At 36.5% G+C, this 17,530-nt stretch overlaps 2 protein-coding genes and 1 pseudogene across 3 annotated transcripts; 1 reads left to right on the forward strand and 2 right to left on the reverse strand.

Moving 5' to 3' along the window:
* Positions 1 to 1,568: 1,568 nt before the first annotated feature.
* Positions 1,569 to 4,954, reverse strand: LOC147273654 (putative cyclic nucleotide-gated ion channel 13; annotated as a pseudogene).
* Positions 4,955 to 9,411: 4,457 nt separating this feature from the next.
* Positions 9,412 to 13,754, forward strand: LOC147273655 (uncharacterized). 2 transcript variants are annotated; one of them, XM_086257442.1, is made up of 2 exons: positions 9,412 to 11,074; positions 13,622 to 13,754. In XM_086257442.1, the coding sequence occupies exon 1, from the start codon at positions 9,743 to 9,745 to the stop codon at positions 11,036 to 11,038; it is 1,296 nt and encodes a 431-aa protein (XP_086113568.1). In that variant the 5' UTR covers positions 9,412 to 9,742; the 3' UTR covers positions 11,039 to 11,074; positions 13,622 to 13,754. The 2 variants fall into 2 exon arrangements, with proteins under 2 accessions (XP_086113568.1, XP_086113569.1); XM_086257443.1 differs by lacking the exon at positions 13,622 to 13,754 and adding an exon at positions 12,820 to 12,884.
* On the reverse strand, positions 13,001 to 16,552 carry LOC147273656 (cationic amino acid transporter 6, chloroplastic-like). Its single transcript, XM_086257444.1, has 5 exons — positions 16,129 to 16,552; positions 15,812 to 16,034; positions 15,142 to 15,472; positions 14,709 to 14,937; positions 13,001 to 14,142 (listed from the first exon to the last, which is right to left on the reverse strand). Exons 1-5 carry the CDS (start codon positions 16,535 to 16,537, stop codon positions 13,586 to 13,588), a joined length of 1,749 nt encoding a protein of 582 aa, XP_086113570.1. The 5' UTR covers positions 16,538 to 16,552; the 3' UTR covers positions 13,001 to 13,585.
* Between the last annotated feature and the right edge of the window lie 978 nt (positions 16,553 to 17,530).

Genomic DNA, 17,530 nt, shown 5'->3' on the forward strand with positions numbered 1-17,530 from the left:
AATTATAAGAGGTATTTTAAATTAGTCTATGAACAAAAAAATGTTTTAAATTAGTACACTAACTAATAAAAAGTTACAAAATAACATATAAGTTACAAATTCCGTTAATAAGGTGTTAAATGCTAGTGTAGACAGTATTAATATGAATTTTTTGAATAATGTGGATACTAAATTTATATCACATGAATTAATAATAACAAGTTTAAAGGTTTAAAAGTTTTTGTAGTTTTTTTTTTTTTTTACAATATGACATTATAAATCCATGTATAGCAAATTTGGTGTCCACATTATTAAAAAAATCTACGTCATTGTTATCCAAATTGGCATTTAACTGTCTTTCTTGACGGAATTCATAATAAATGTGCTATTTAGTAACTTTTTATTAATTAATATATTAATTTGAAATATTTTTTTATTCGTAGACCAATTTGAAATATTCCTCATGGTGGTTGCATTTGTAATTGAGTTTTTTTTTAATTGTTCAATCAAATCATGTTATTGAATAACAGTAACACTGACAGTCATGTCACACACAGATTCACATGACAACCATATTATTAACTATTAAGTGATGGTAACATTAAGTTCGGTTATATATTGTGGAGCTTTTTTTTTTTTTTTTTTTTGGCCAGGATATATTGTGGAGCTTAGAAGTAAAGGAATGCTAATCGGCCATAGTTGAGAGAAGTATCCCATATTGATAATAAAGTCTTACATAATAGATTATAAGTTCTATGACCAAAAAAGTCTTACATAATAGAATATAAGAACTTAAGGACCTGTTTGGTATTCTATTTAAAAATTATTTTTTGTTTTCAAAAACAAAAAAATAAGTTTTAGTCAAGAAAACGTGTTTGGTAGACCATTTTTAAAAACAATTTTTAGAAAAAAATTCAAAAACATGCCTCTTTTTAAAAATGATAAAACATCGTTTTTTTCAAATTTTTTTTTACACTTCCTTTTTTCTTAGATGTCATCATTTTTAAAATTTAAAAATTGTTTTCAAATTTCATACCAAACACGTTTTCAAATTTTAAAAATTGATTTTGAAAACTCATATTTAAAAAAAAATCTTAATTTTTGAAAAAAAAATTTGAGTAGGATACCAAACGGGCCCTAAATTTCTTCACTTATTATCAATTGATTTTAGGTTGAATGTTTCAATTTTTTTTATAATATCATAGCGTTAGTGTCACTCCATGTGACACTAGGTTTGATGCAAAACTCTTAACACACTTAATGGAAAAATCCCCTTGTCCTTGATTTAGTAACAAAGCTTAATTTGTTATGATGATAATGCCCGGCCCTTAGCAGTTTAACGTTCAATTACAATGGCATTACCAACTATTTTTCACAAAATATACAATCCGCAAGTAAAAATATGCACAAAAGGAATTAAACTAAACAGATTACAATCTCTATCAAACAAGAGAATTAACCCAAAAATAAAGAGTGTATTGTTTTAACAATGAAATTAACAAGAAGAAATCTGATTAGACACTTGTGATGGTGTAAACAAATATATACTAGATACTTTTGACTAATTACTTTACTTTGAATATGCCCATTCAGTGTCCCCCCGTAGCCAGCCTTGCATGTCGGGGACGCCATTTTACTTGTAAGGAAGAAGCTGCCAAATGCTGCCATCGTTCCAATTGAGAATCCTCTACATGACTGAGCTCCTTGCTAAAATGCCACCAAAATTTAGAGACAACACTCTTCAAATCGCTAGCCCTGATAACAAATGCTTCAAGTTTTGTTTGGGTCGTAATAATTCTGGTTGAGATAGGAAACTCAGAAAAAGAGGAAAGTTTTGATGCCCAATTCAGAAGTTCTTCCCCATAGAAATCACCTTGATCTCAAGGCACTTAATAATCATGATTGAGAAATCACTTGTACTTGCTCCACTAATATTGGTAATATTGCTAGTTGTGCAGATCCATGCGGTGCCTTGCGTGATGAAAACCATCTTCTCAAGTGGTTCTCCCTCTCGAAAAATATAGGTATCCTCAGGATAGATTACCAACTTAAGATGTTTAGAAATTTCTTTCAACTCCCGTTCATCCATATTTTCAAACATTGGCACCTACCAATATTTATTATTAGAAACATTGAAGAAATCTTGTTATGGCCAGATTAGCTATTAAGTTCCAAAGAGTTTAAAATTGATGTATGTATCCTTCCAAGGCAAGTCTAGATCCTATAATATTTTATGTGTTGATATCGTGCTTCTATTCAAAATTATGACCCTTCAAGCTTCCATATATTTAATTATATATTTTTCCACTGTACTCCCTGAATACTATATCCTAAACCTACAATGTTCATCTTTGAAACTCAAAACAAAACTAGGTAGTTTTGAATAAAAAGCACAACATCAATATGGAAAACATTAGTAAAGAATCCCATTACCTTCTGGATATACTTTATTTGTTGATATATATATATATATATATATATAGATAAATTAAGGAACTTACTTTCTTCAACGAAGCCATGCCGAGAAGGCACATGATACGTTTTCTGTGTATTATGGGAATAATAGAAAGGATATTCTCCACATCTTTGTTTTCTTTAAGTTTTTGTGGTACAATTTTCTTGATCACCGTCTTCAGATCACTAGAGAGGCCCTTCTTCTTTAACCACAAATCTATCTCTAGGCTCATGATTTGCATCTTCGGTCTCAACTTACGCTTCTCTGATAATTTTTTTGACTCTTGCATATGTTTATTTCATAACAAGTAGGTTCATGATGAGTCCATTAGATCGATCACAAAATATACAAAATTCAGAAATATACATATACATACAACTGATACAAGTAACTGCTTACTGTATAGAAACTAATAGGACTTAGGGTTTTATTTTTTGAGTTTTGGGCTAATGATGAGTGTTAAAATCTGCCTACGCGTTAAATGGTTTTCAGATCCAGCGAAAGTCATTAACTGGTTGTTGCGAGTCTGTTTTGGCATTTTCCTAAGTTATATATGTTTGAATTGGGCGTAACCTTTCTAAGTGAGCTCCCTCAAATAGAAGCGTCTTATATATATAGAGTTATTTCGTTGATCGAGGTAAACCTTAGTTTAGCTAGCCATAATAATTCATATGTAAAACGCATTAATGCACATGTAATATCAAAACGTCGACTGTTTGTGTAAAACGCATATATAACCAATGCATGCACTAAACCTATTAGCTAGCTAGAGGCCGGGAAGTTTCATAAACCTTCTAGAAGACTAGAATCTACGGCATCCTATTACACCAAATTAAAGGGAGTTGAAAACAAACAGTTCATTAATTTCTGATCCATTCAAAGAATGCATGCATCATCAACATTACACTATATATGATAAACAATTGATATATAGAAGAATTTCATGGAGATCGATCGCTATATCAAAATTAAGTCTTGTCAGTTTTAATTCCCAGTTTTTGTACTACGTAGTAGAAGTAATTCCTATTCATAGGCCAACAATTAAACATGACATGCATAGATACTACTGAACAAAATAAAATTTTGAATGAAGGATACTCAGTACCAACCTGTACCCTGTCATTGAGATATATTAAAAATAGCACTATGCCAGTTATAGATAACAAAATCGAAAATACGTTTTCCCCTATATTCGGACTGGTCTGGAGGTTTGAACCAAATGAACTGCAAAAATGAAATGGAGCAACGTATTAGGTACAATATCTGAAGTCATAATCAAATTCAATGAGCTGAAACTGAAAGAAAAAATTCTTTGGAAATGTAATCCGCCACTAGGATTTCTTGGTGACTAATCATTATAGTTGTATGTCAAAGGTTCATGTATGCTCGTTAATTTTGGACAAACTACACTTTTACTCTCTATAGTTTGTGGGGTTTCCAATTTCGTTCCTTTAGTGTATAAACAATGATACTCTGTAGTGCACTAATCGAGTGCAAATCCCCAACTCTATCAATGGAATAGGCGTACGTACACAGTGATGACTTATATAGTCATCCTTAAATTTTTAACTTCTCAAATTTTCTAAACAAAAAAGTCTTCCAAATCCATGTTTATGGTGGGTTGGTGGTTGAGAGGTTTTAGAGGCACACAAAAAAATGAAAATATATGTGTTATTAGCAAGCACGTGATGGTCACGTCATTATTTCATCCATTCCATTGACATAATATATTAGAGATTCTGAGTTTACTTAACAACCTAATGGAATCATTTTTTTTTTCTATTACATGAGGAAATCAAACCCTGAACCTAGAAAAATGCGAACTCAATACTGCACCTACCCTCGGTCACCACTTGAATTACCCTAAGGGCTTCGAACCATCGTTTTTAAACTACAGGATTTGGAGTTTTCTAATTTTGTCTTTCTTTCTATGAGCCCAACCACTATTTCTAACATCTACAATACGAGAAATTATTATGTATAACCGATACACTGGAACGTGGTATAACAAACTTATATGTTATAATGAGTGGACGTTTAAAACAATACCCTACAAATATAAACATGTCGTCCAACAATACCCTTAAACATTGGATCGATTATACTAGGGCTGGTATCGGTTCGGTTTCTAAACCGAAAGCTCACAATCGACAACCGACCAAATGCAGTCGAGGTACCACAAATGTCAATCGCAATCAAACCGATGGTTGTCAGTTTTCGACTGTGTCGGAGGCGATCAGTTGGTGTCAGAGTTGGTGGGGAGGCAGAGAGAATGCGAGAGAGACTAGTGGTGGTGGTGGTGGTGGTGGAGGTGGAGATCATAAGTGGTGGGAGGTCTCGAGTGGTGGGGAGATTGCGAGTCTCAGTGGTGCTCGGCGGTGGTGACTGGTGCTCGGCGAGATGAGAGAGATACAGGTGCTGGTGACTGGGGCTCGGCGAAATGAGAGAGATGCGTGCAGGTGGTGGTGACTGGTGCTCGGTGAGATGAGAGAGATGCATGTGGTGGCGACTGGTGCTCATTGCTTAGAAACATAGGTTTAAGAGATATGAGACAGATGAGAGAGACACATATGTCGATCGATTTGGCGATTCCAGAAACCAAGGCCGACCTCAACTCCGACGGTGGTAGGTCGGTGAGAAAATCGATCAATAACTGATATTTCACCGAATAGCCAGAAAATCGACGTGTTGATTGGTTCGATATCGGTCTGTTTGTCGGGCAAAAATACCAGCCCTAGATTATACCATGCATGTGGCGGTATATCGGTTATATCCAATAATTTTTCCTACAATATAACCATTTCATTATGATGAAAGCATTATTACTTAAAACAACATCTCTCTCTCTCTCTCTCTCTCTCTCTCTCTCTATATATATATATATATGTATATGTTGGGCTCAAGAGAAGGAAACATAACAGAAACTCAAAACAAATAAAACCGAAAATTGCAACCATCATTTAAACAAAACAGAGATCTCAAATGCACTAACTACTAACCCATAGGTGCATTTGGATCACGTATTGGTGCCTTTTATTAACATATGGTGCATTTGATATAATTAAAATGTATTAACTCATGTAATGTACCAACCTATTAATGTATATCAAAATGCAGATCAATGAAAAATATGTAAACTGCCAATGATAATTTAGTCTAGTAGATGGAACTCAGTCTATGCTACAATCACTCACAAAGAAAAGACTACAGAACATATAGTATAGTACCTTTAGCATTGCAAGCTTGCAGCCAAGGGTGGATAAGCCCTAGCGTAGTCGCAAGCGTATAAAAACCCTAACTTGAGCGTCAAGGTTGAAAAGCTCTTGTCAAAGGAGAGCCCTATTACTTCTAGAGCATATATAAGATCTTCTTTAAATTGTAACATCACCATGGCTTGGTTAGAGGAAGGATCCTATGGCTTTACCTAGCTAGTCCAAGTCGATATTGATGTTTCCTATTCATTTCCAATGATATTCATCCTTTAAAATAAATAAATAAACAAAATTATTTTGTACTATAGGCCAAGTACATTAGATGCAATCCAAATAAGAGTTGGCCTCTATATTCTTGGGGACTGATCCATCCATTTCAATCGCCATGAGAAGACGTGCACCCTCTCTTATTGTTGTGGGATTTGGTTTACAACAACATGGCTTTGATGGTTCGAACGCTACTTCATTTGCATGTCAACCCAAAAGCCAATCTTGTAAAGAGCTCCTACTGTCACTTTGGATTTTCAATATATGCTTGTTGTACGTGGGACACCATCGGACTTGTAGTTTGGAGCAAAGTTCCAAGAGAACTTGACTTCCTCTTCTTTGGAAACTACCTTACGGCATGCAATTGAGTTATGCAACTTTCCTTTTCCTTTTGTTTTAGTTGCATTTTTATCCTCATTGGTTTGCAAATTACATCACCCTTGCAACAAGTGGACATTAGGACAAGCCTTTGTGGACTCCACGCCTTATGCCAATGGGCTTGTCTAGACTTTATACCCATTATCTGGCTAGATTCACGAGTGTTCGAGCACAGCGATTATCCGAGCTCAACGATTGTCCGAACTCATCGGATGTTCGAGCATACAAGGAGACTGTATAACTTGTAAACACTCATAGTCATGAGTCGGGCCGTGAGTTGGGTCGTGATATTCACGGGAATTTAAATTCACAAGTGTCCGAGCACATCGATTGTCCAAACTCATTGGGTAAGTAATAAAAGTATTGAAACAATATATAGTCTTAATTATGTGTTCATTCCATTGATACTAGCATGTAAGTTCAATATGTGTAATGTAGTTACAACATCTTAATTTAGGATGTAATTTGCAAAGCATATTAAAGAAAATGAAATATCATCTTCAGTAAAATATCTATTGCGGTGGCCAGCGCGTAAGTAAGAAAGAACAGAGGGGTGTTTTGCACACAAGAATAGTCTTTTTCTTTCTTTTGCAGAGAGATATATGAAATGGGTTTTTTTTTGTTTTGTATATTTCTGTTATGATCTCTTCACCATTGTTATCTTGTGAGAGAGAACCCAGATGCATGTGTTTGTATCAAGGGAGGGAAGAAGTGGTACCTCCCAAAGAATGAGTGGGAAGAAGAACATGGGTGATGTATTTTTTGAATTTGAGTCTCTGTCAGTGAGAGAGGAGAGATAGACAGCATAAGAAGAAATAAGTGTATGGATTTTTTGTTTTTGCAGGGAGTTGGAATGGATGAGGACAGTGGATGTCCTCATCAGATTTTTGGTTTGGACAGTGGTGTTCTGAACTAGGTTTTGGATTGAGTGTTCTTCATGTTCATGTGTTTAACAGTGAACAAAAGTAGAACTTTTTAAAAAACGACATGAATTTTTGTCGAATTCTCAAAGACGGCACCAATCTGTTTATGAAAAAAAAAAGGGGTACAACAAGGGTTGTAAGCATAGAAAAATAGAGAATCAAGAACACGAGATTTTATAGTGGTTCACCCAACTTGGCTTACGTCACAGTCTGTATATTTCCATTTTTTGTGTTGAAGAGATTACACTTTTGTATTTAGAGCACTCTCAGCTTTGGCTTGTGAAAGCCATTGAAATGCTGTGTAAAAATGTTAAAAACAGAACCCCCAACTCTTAGGGGTAAAGGGCCTTATATGGGCAGCAGACGGACAATTGGGCGAAGTGGGCCAATGGGCTTCTTCTCTTTTGGGAGCTCTTCATGCTTCTTCAATCTTCAAATGGGCCTCCATCTTCAAACTCTTTAATACAAGGCCCAATAGACGGCCTGAGACGTCATGGTAGTTGGCTCGGGGTCCAGTTTTCTGTGCTAACCCATTCTTTTTTATTAACAAGTCAACGTGTCAAATAAGATACTTGGTTAGGCTGCGTGGCAATTTGTCATCGGTCAAATCAGACCAGTAAATTTATTCACAAACAATAACAATAAGAAAATAAATACAAAATGCAATGCCTACTTGAAGTATACATTTGCATAGCTGCATACTTATCCACAAATATACAGGTGCATAGCTTATTTGTGCAACAAACTCTTCAAATTCAATAGGTTCAGCATCTTTATCCTTGAAAATCTTCTTCCTTGAAGAATCTTGCAAAACAATAGGCATCAACAAATATCATCTGTCTTATACAGACATTAAAAAATTGATAAAATTTAGGCTTAGTGGTGAACTTATGTCGTTAAGTTTGTATGGAAAAATAAGGGAAAATGTCAAGCTCAGGTTAGCTTATCTTATCAACCAAAGTAATAGCAAAGGCCTTAGCTTTGTCAAATATCAGTCACAAACAATCAAAAAAATCTAAGATACATATATTAAGATTGAAATAAAAACTAAATCCCTAAACAACTCAAAAATTCAGATCAACAAATATTCAAAATCAAACTTAGCAATAGAAACTATAACTATGCAGAATAAATCTAAGTTGTGACTCTCCGACTGGGATATGGGGAGGTGGTAGGGCAAACTGGGTGGGGAAGAGGGAGGTGGTGGAGCGGGTTGGGTGGGGCTTGGCGGGGGAATGGGGTGCTGATTTTTTTTTTTTTTTTCAATTTTTTTAGTTTTTTTTTAATTTGTTTTTAAAATATATAGGTGAATTGTCAAATTTATCCCATAAAAATTAATGTGCATGACACATGATCTATTTTTAACGGAATTTTTAATAGAGTTGACGAATTGTACCACAATAACACAAATCCTAAATATGTGTCATACACTAATACAAACTTAAACGTGTGTCCTAAAATAAGATTGACCCCAAAGTATGTGTCATTTTTTGAAAAAAATTTCCTATTATGATCATCAAATTTCATTTACTAAATAATATGTGAAAATATTACATTTATTCAAACTTTTGAATATAAATTCATTATTTGTCAAATATCTCACATCGTTATAATATAGTTGAGTAGTACAATGTATAAGCTTTGAGCAATCCTCCCTTACAAGCTAGTTTTAAGGGTGAGTTAAGTCTATAGGACTTTAACATGGTATGAGAGCCCATGATGTGTATTATTGGACATATTGAAGGTGTTAAATATGTCATATCCCCGATCAATTTTAAGGGTGAGTTAGACTCATAGGACTTTAATATTATTATCTTGTTTATAAGTTCGTTAATTTTAAGTACCATATTAAACTTCTTTTCATTTTAGATATCAAAATTTCAATATTTCAGTTTCACTACCAAACAAAAAGGCCATTCTACCGATCCAGGTGAAAAAAACAATCTTCATTTCTACGAGATTTATGACCTAATCTAAGGTTTCCCACCCCTAGGCTAGCACCTTAAACTAAAAATATTAGTCCTATACTGATTTGTTGAAATCTTTTAAATATTTGGTATTTAATCTGAACTTCATGTCATTTGTTAATCAACATTCTGAGGAGCTAAATTCACACGCTACTTCAATTTAATAATGAATGCCAACTAAGCCCAAAAACTAGCATCACTCCATTTAACCAAAAAAAAAAAAAAAGAACTAGCATGACGAGCATAGCTTTGGTGGCGAAGTCCCACGTGGAGGACCACGACGACCACCACATACAACAAAAGTCAAAAACCAAACTCCGTACGGTGGGCTGAGCCGTAGTGGCCTATCGTGGCGGACTAGTTGTGACCTTCACTCCGTGCACTGCGTCACCTGCGCACGCTAGCTTTATTCACAGCACCCATTCACCAATCCACAATGTCAACAAAAGGCACCACCATCACTATCACCTTCACCTTCACCTTCACCACCACCATAACCAAAACCCCTTCTCTGCTAACCTACGCTTCTTCGCCGCTTATCCTACTCCCCAACCCAAAACCATGACCACCGTCACCCAACCCAAACCCCGCAGGGTCCCTCCACCGTGTTGGACCCAAGACGAGACCCAAGCCTTGATCTTGGCCTACAGGGACAGATGGCACGCTCTCCGCCGCACCAATCTCAAAGCCGCCGACTGGGATGACGTGGCGGCCACCATGGCCACCCATTGCCCATTGCCCTCCTCCTCCTCGCCGCCCAAGACCGCCTTGCAGTGCCGTCACAAGATGGAGAAGCTCCGAAAACGGTACCGTTCCGAGAAGCAACGGGCTTCGGCATACCCAGGTCGGTTTTTCTCTTCCTGGGCTTTGTTTCACCTTATGGATGAATTGGAAGAGTCTGTTTCTGTTTTTGGGTCCGAACCAGATCGGAAAATCCATAACGGTGTTAAATTTGGATGTGGGTTTTCGGTTGATAAGAAATTTAGAAAGGTTGATAGGAATTCAAGCCCCAACATTGATTTTGATGGCAATTCGGGAAGTGAGTTTGGTGAAGAAACTGAAGATGATCAGAACTCAATGCCTCAGGGGTTCAAGTTTAATAGTAAAAATGGTAAAACTTCTAGCTTTTATTCTGAAGTTGATGATTATGTTGTTCAAAGAGTTGATGGTGCTAGTGGGTTTCCCTTAAAAACTCTGGGTGGCAGGCATTTAATGCCTTCGGGGTTTACACGAAAGGGTAATGGTCAGGTTGATGTGAAGCTTAAGCATAATTTCAATCAAGATAGGGAATTTGGAGTTGATATTGAAGGTGGGTTTAATGCCAAATTTAGAGGTGGTTCTTCGGGGTTTACACGAAAAAGTAATGGTCAGGTTGATGTAAATCTTAACCATAATTTCAAGCAAGATAGGGAATTTGGAGTTGATATTGAAGGTGGGTTTAATGCCAAATTTAGAGGTGATAGAGATTTTGTACCTGCTGGGTTTAGACCAAAGAACTGTGGCATTGTTGATGGGAATTTAAACTCCGGTGTTGATTTTAAGAAATTGGATGGGTATTCTTCTTTGTCAAGATCAAAGTTTGTGAAGAAGAAGAATGCTGTTGTTGGGGTTAAGAGAGGGGTAGATCCTGTTGAAGAGTTGGCTTCATCAATTACACTGTTGGGAGAAGGGTTTGTGAGGATGGAACAAATGAAGATGAAAATGACCATGCAGATTGAGAAGATGCGAATGGAGATGGAGATGAAGCGTAATGAAGTCTTTATCGAATCGCAGCAGCAGATTCTAGATGCTTTTGTAAATGCATTATTGGAAAAGAAGAAGAAAAAGAAGATGAAGTTGGTGTGCCCTGATTCTTAGACGGAGCTTTTATTTTGCAGTTGAACTGTTCTTTTTGTAAGTTTGCTTCTAACTTTTGTTGGAACATGCAAAATTAGGATGATCTTCTTTCTTTTTCTTCATTCGTAATTGACAAAAACAAGTATGATAGGATATTGTGCCCTGAAGGTGGAAATTATCTTGACAGGTAGATAGATACATGAGCTTAATATTCTTGCTGTTGGTTCATGCAAGTTGGGAATCATCCTTTTGTCTCTGTTTCGTGGTTGATTGATGGCTCAAAACATGATCAGATTATATGACTTGATTTGCTTAAAATGAAATGTTTCTATTGTGGTCACAAATGTGTGTGTGGTGATTTCGAATGTTTATGGGTTGATCTTCTTCTGTTGGCAGAACCGTTATATCAACTAAAAAACATCATGCAATGTAAGTTCATAATAGTAAGTATAATGTATGATCATATAGAAGCGAACCCATCACTCACTTGATACGGATGACTTTAGGAGAAATAGAAGGAACATGTATCAGACGCCATAAAAATTAATTTTATTTTGAGGAAATAGTTACAGAAATACTTTACGCCAGCTTGTAATCACCCTTGGCTTATAATACTTTAGCCTCCTTGTGGGAACTCTTAGATGATACCCCCTCAGCTTGTAATCACCCTTGGCTTATAGCTGGGGACTTCAAATTTGATTTATTCATTTTTTCAACCTGAACTGGGAACCTCAATGGCATATTGGATGATAGTGAGAAAAAAGGAGGAGCTTCAAGAAGTAGAGTTAGGGGTTGAGAGACTGTATGTTCAGAAATACCTTTATTGATTTGGGCTTCACAGGACCAAAATTCACTTGGTTTAATAAGAGGGAAGCTGGGCGTTTTGCTATGGAAAGGATTGACAGGGCTATCTTTTTTGGTTAGACACTCGACCAGAAATAAAAATGGGTTGTCAATGGAACGCTAGAAGTTGTAAAATGAATCACTATTTTTGATGTCATGGCAGTGACATTAATCCATCAGAGGAAATGGTTGCAATTTTTGTCTGATCCTACTACTGGATCTTTCTAGGGCAATCATTAGTATTTTGGATGCAAATTGGGACTGTATAACCCACTGTACATCTTAGTTCTTCGTTATCATTAAAAAGGTTCCATTATCTCTCTTTCAGAAAAAATAAAATAAATAAAATAAAGAAGGTTCTGTTATCAGCATATGCAGCATGGTAAAAGAACTAAAAATTAAATTGAATTGTGGTCTCCTGGTTTCCTGGAAAATGGAGGTCTGTTTCCTTAATTGGTTCAAGGCACAGAACACCCTTATATTGAGAGTGTCCTTGTGCTCAATCAATGTTCTGGGTTGGACATAATGTGTCACCAAAAGGCTAACAATCGTTTCCCTTTGTTGCTTCAACTATTGGGTTGGTTTAGCTAACCATGCAAATAAAGTTTCACTAGTTTTGCATGTAGAGAATGATACTTCTATATTTGTATAATCATTTTTTATTCAATGATCTTGTTTAATGGCATCTCCTTCCCCTTTCTTAAGAAAAAGGGTAGGGGGTGGATCTTGGAGTTGAAAATATAATTTGTTTTAAGATATTTTGTGGAGAACTTTGAGGTCCAATTCATGTCTAAAATTGGAGAAGTTGGTGATTTTAAATTAAAGCTGATATTGGTTTATCTGGAATTATGTTATGACTAATTGACCATCTATGAATTGAAAACTCTGTCTATTTTCAGTGCAACAAATAGTGCATGATATAGAGTTGTCTAAAAGAAGTCATGATCAATTGACTACAGGTTGTTCTAGCTAATTGGCAGCCGCCTGAGAACAAATGTTTTGTGTTCAAGCTCTAGTGTTGTCCTATTCATGGCCTACAATGTATGTGTTTCAACTTTCTACAGAGTGAATTTTAATGAAAATTTAGCCTTTGGCTTTCTTAAGAAAACTTCTTATTATCGAGTGAGGATTGTCAGGAGTACTGAGTGGGAAAACTTCAGAACCTTTACTATCCATGTAAGACAAACAGAGCATAATAATGCTTTTGTCATACACTTATACAACGGAACTTTCAATAAATGATAAAAACATGAAAAGTTGACTTTGCTAGAGGTTCAGCATTTCCCTCCTTTCTTTTTTAATGGATCGTGAGGTTCTAATTCTTTAGTGTGTCAATCATTACTTGCTATGGCCCAAAATGACCTCAATCGTCTTGTCCACTCCCACAATTAAAGAGTTTATATGATGGGTGGTAACAGCTGAAGCAAAAAGGGAAATTAGTGCAGAAAAACTAGTAGGTCATCTCTCTCTCTCTCTGTCTCTCTCTCTCACACACACACACACACACACACACACACACACACAACCACAAGTACTTAATTTGGTTTTCTTTTGCTATGACATTTTTATACACAATTAACTTTGTCATTTCCATTTGATCGGAATTCTGTTTTGCTTGATGGGAATTCCTTGAACCCAAATTAAGTACCACAAAAAGTGCTATGAAAAAAAGAAAAAAAAAAAAGAAAAAAAAAAAGAACAGGGAAAAGACAGGCACATTGGTAGTCAAATTACTTGAATGTCTAGCTTTGTTTGTTGCAGTACTGCTGAGTTTGGATTTACTTCATCAACACTGTTCTCCATCTCCTCTGCCTGGTAAGTCGAATGAACACCATACAACAGATAGAACAATGTTATGAAACATGCCCAGACAGCAAACCTTTGTAATGAGAATTTCTTTAGCGTGGTCATGAGGAAGATATTAAGGAAGATCGATAATGCAGCTGGCCATGGCATGAGTGGCACCGACCACCCGATGGGATGAGTGAGGCAAGGAACTGTGTAGTTAAAGAAGCCAATGATGGTGATTGTAGACACTCCAAAAAGGGGTAGCCCCCACCTTTGTTGCTTAAGCTTCCATGACAAGGAAAAGCCAATGGCACTAGATGAGAGGAGGAAGAGGAATAAGAGAGTCTGCATTGGGGCATTGTTGCTAATGATCACGTATCGACGATAAATGAGACCATTGGCCACAAGGTAGAACACCAAGAGCGTGCCGATGGAGATCATGTCAATCACTATTTCAAGGTCGGTGAAGAGTGCAATTGATGCTGTGCAAATTCCTGCATCATAAGAGACAGATTCATCCATTTATCTGGTTTTCCACTTTTAGCTGTTTCTATTTTTGTATGGATTTGATGTTTCAACTCACAGCACTCACTTTTAATTGAGGTCAATATATGACAATGTAATTGAAAAAACAACAATCTGTACTTTTTTTTGTATTCGGTTGGTAGTAGCAGAAAGAAATGAATAAGTGGGATTTATGGGCAAAATGAGTGCAGATTTCACACCAATAAGCATGCACATTAAAAATATACAAGTGGGGCTCATATAAAGCACTTATTCCATACCCACCACGAGCATTTGTTCCACATCAAAACAAAAAAAAAAATTAGAAGTTGGACTCAAACAAAACTTCATTGTTTGGTGTATTTTTCCACATCCAAAGATATACAAAATGCATGTAAAAATGTATAGATTAAATATAAGAAGATAAACACATATTTATCTATAGGTATCCTTGAAATTCTTTTTGACACAATTAATTACACTATCTACACAATGGGATGTAAATAAGATTCATGGAGAAGCAATTGAAAAGCATGCAATTTCCCTAATCACGTACCCAGGAAGAGAGTGGCATTCAATGGAGTGCCTGTAGAAGGATGCACCTTGGCTAACCAGGAGGGCACTAGCCGAGCCCTTCCAATAACACAAAGGTACCTTGCTTGGCCTAACATGGCAACCAAGAGTGAAGCAACAATCCCCAAGCTTGCACCAGCCCCAACCACATTGCTTGCCCAGTCCCAATTAATCTGTCTGAAAGCCACTGAAAATGATACTGTCTCTGATATCTGTGAATCATTTGAAGAATCCCAAATCATTAGGAATATGGAGTGACAGAAACATATTAATTAGTTAATTGGGATGTTTTACCATGCCGTGATGTTTGTGTGTATATGAACAGTAAACCTCCTAGTATTTATAGCGGGACTTTTATGGTTCCAATATGGTAGACGAATCCTAGTTAATTTGACCAAATTCAAGTACGTACTAACCTGGTTGTAAGGAACCATCAAGCACAGAGCCAAGGCCATAAGGCAATAAAGCATGGAGGTGATAACAACCGAACCAATGATGCCGATAGGCAGGCTCTTCGAAGGGTTTTGGATCTCTTCTGCCATGGTTGCGGCTGAGTCATAGCCGATATAGCTGAAATAGACTTTAGCTGCCCCATCAAGAACACCTCTCACCCCAAAAGGAGCTAGTCCTTTAGGCTTCACCAAGTTGTTGGTAGTCCCATTGTAGAAACCAGCAATTATAATAAATCCAAAGAAAACCACATGAAACACTGTCATAATAAGGTTCAATATGGAGCTTTCCTTTGTGCTGCAATCCCAAAAGAAATTAACACCCATCACTTTCAAAATCCACCAAAACAAAAGATACCATTACATGGGAACCCAATAACACTTAAAGAAATTATTATCAATAATAGTAATGGTGATGGTTGCAATGATAATATATATAATATATAATACATCTATCATGAATAGTGATTAAGTGATAAATATGATATAGGACTAATCTAAATGCCCACCAACTTATGCCTAAATAAGGTCTAGTTGCAAAATGTTGGGCACCTAGATTATGAAAATATACAGCAAAAACATATAAGCCAGGTAGAAGTACAAGCACGGCAAACAGGTAGGTAGCAAAAGATCAAACCTATGACAAAGACAGAGAGTGAGAAGAAGAATAAGAGCAACAGCTGGGAAGTCCAACATATCATAGCCCTTTACCAACCCATCCACTTCTACTCTCCATGTCTTTGGATCATTTTCTCCAAATGCAGAGGACAAATACTCTGTAAAACTTCTTGCCACAGCAGCGTTTGACAATACGTACTCCATGAGTATATTTGCCCCAGCAAAATAACCCACAAATTCTCCTACATATATATAAAATGAAAGTAAGTAAAAAAGCATAAAATAAAGAATATATATAGCTAGTACCCCCATAACCAAGCAGTTCATGGTTCATACCAAAAGTCAATCTGAGATAACTGAAGGCACCTCCAGCAACTGGAATTTGAACAGAAAATTCAGTGTAACACAAGGAGGAAAGAAGGGCCGATATTCCTGCAATGATATAGGATATGAAAACTGAAGGACCAGATGTTTGGAGTGCCACACGGCCTGTTGTGACAAAAACTCCAACACCTAGCATGCCTCCAACACCAAGGGCTATCAAATCATACCACTTGAGCTTTCTTTTCATGTCAGCCCCAGACCTTTGCCTCACTTGGTTGAGCTCTTGGTCTGGGGTCCATGTGGCTAGCATTCTCTTTCTGAGCCTGTGGGGTGTTTGGGATAGGGAATGGAGATATTTGGAGAAGCAAATGGTGGTGGTGTTGTTGTTGGGTGTAGTTTGGGTGGTGGTGGTAGTGGTCATGTTTGTAAACAATGGGGAAGTGTTTTGGCTTCCATAGGAAAGATGGGTGAAGGGTTTAAATATGCACTTGGGAGAGAAGATATATTGCTTGATTCTTTCACTAAAGGAGTTGATGAGAGAACCCAAATGAGAGTGCCACTAGCTTTATTGAAAGCACCTAGTTTTCCTTGGCATTGTTAAAATTACAATAATGCCCCCCTTTCTCTCTCACACAAAGTCACAAACATAACATATACAAACAGCTAGCTTTTGAGTGTCCCAAGAAGTACCTCAAATGGGTTCTTCTGTTATAGGAGCTGAGCAATTTAGCATGCAGAAAAAGGTAGAAAAAGGCTCAGGCATTTTGAAATGAGCTTTGTAAGAGGAATCAGAGTGTGAAGATTAAGGAGACTTTGACCCAATACCTTTTGGAATTGAATTTCCTGATCACCAGATAGAAACTTTGAAAAGATGTGACAATTTAAGCATCCACATACTTTGTAAAGCAGCTAAAGGTTTCTTCTCACAGTGTAAAGAATAATTGGACTTGATTCCGCAAGAGAAAATATATTCATGCCATTCACAGTGTTGCATAGCTGATGATATCCAGTATTTTGGAGCAAATTAAAAGACGAGTTAGCTTAGTGCATTATGATTGATCAATTGATCTGTTTTTTATTTTATTTCAACTCAAGAATGATACTCAAGTTAATGGAGGGAGCTAGCTTAGTATGTGTTTAGCGCCAATTAAAAATTCTGTTTAAGGTGCCAAACGAGTGGTGTTGGAACACTCTTGTAAAAACCTGCCAGAGAGAGAGAGAGAGAGAGAGAGAAAGAGCTTTTATCTTTGTATTAATTTAGGCTTTGCCTATAGATGTTATGCAGCTTTGTGCTATTTATAGCATATACTTCTCAAAAACATATATTAATAAATTAATTAAGCCTTCTGAAAAAATGCTGGCACAGCTTCATTTTGGCCAACACTTCAATGCCATGCAGGCTGCATCTTGCTCA

This window comes from Dryas octopetala, chromosome 9 (assembly GCF_963921425.1).
Source record: "Dryas octopetala chromosome 9, drDryOcto1.1, whole genome shotgun sequence".
Taxonomy (NCBI): Eukaryota; Viridiplantae; Streptophyta; class Magnoliopsida; order Rosales; family Rosaceae; genus Dryas; species Dryas octopetala.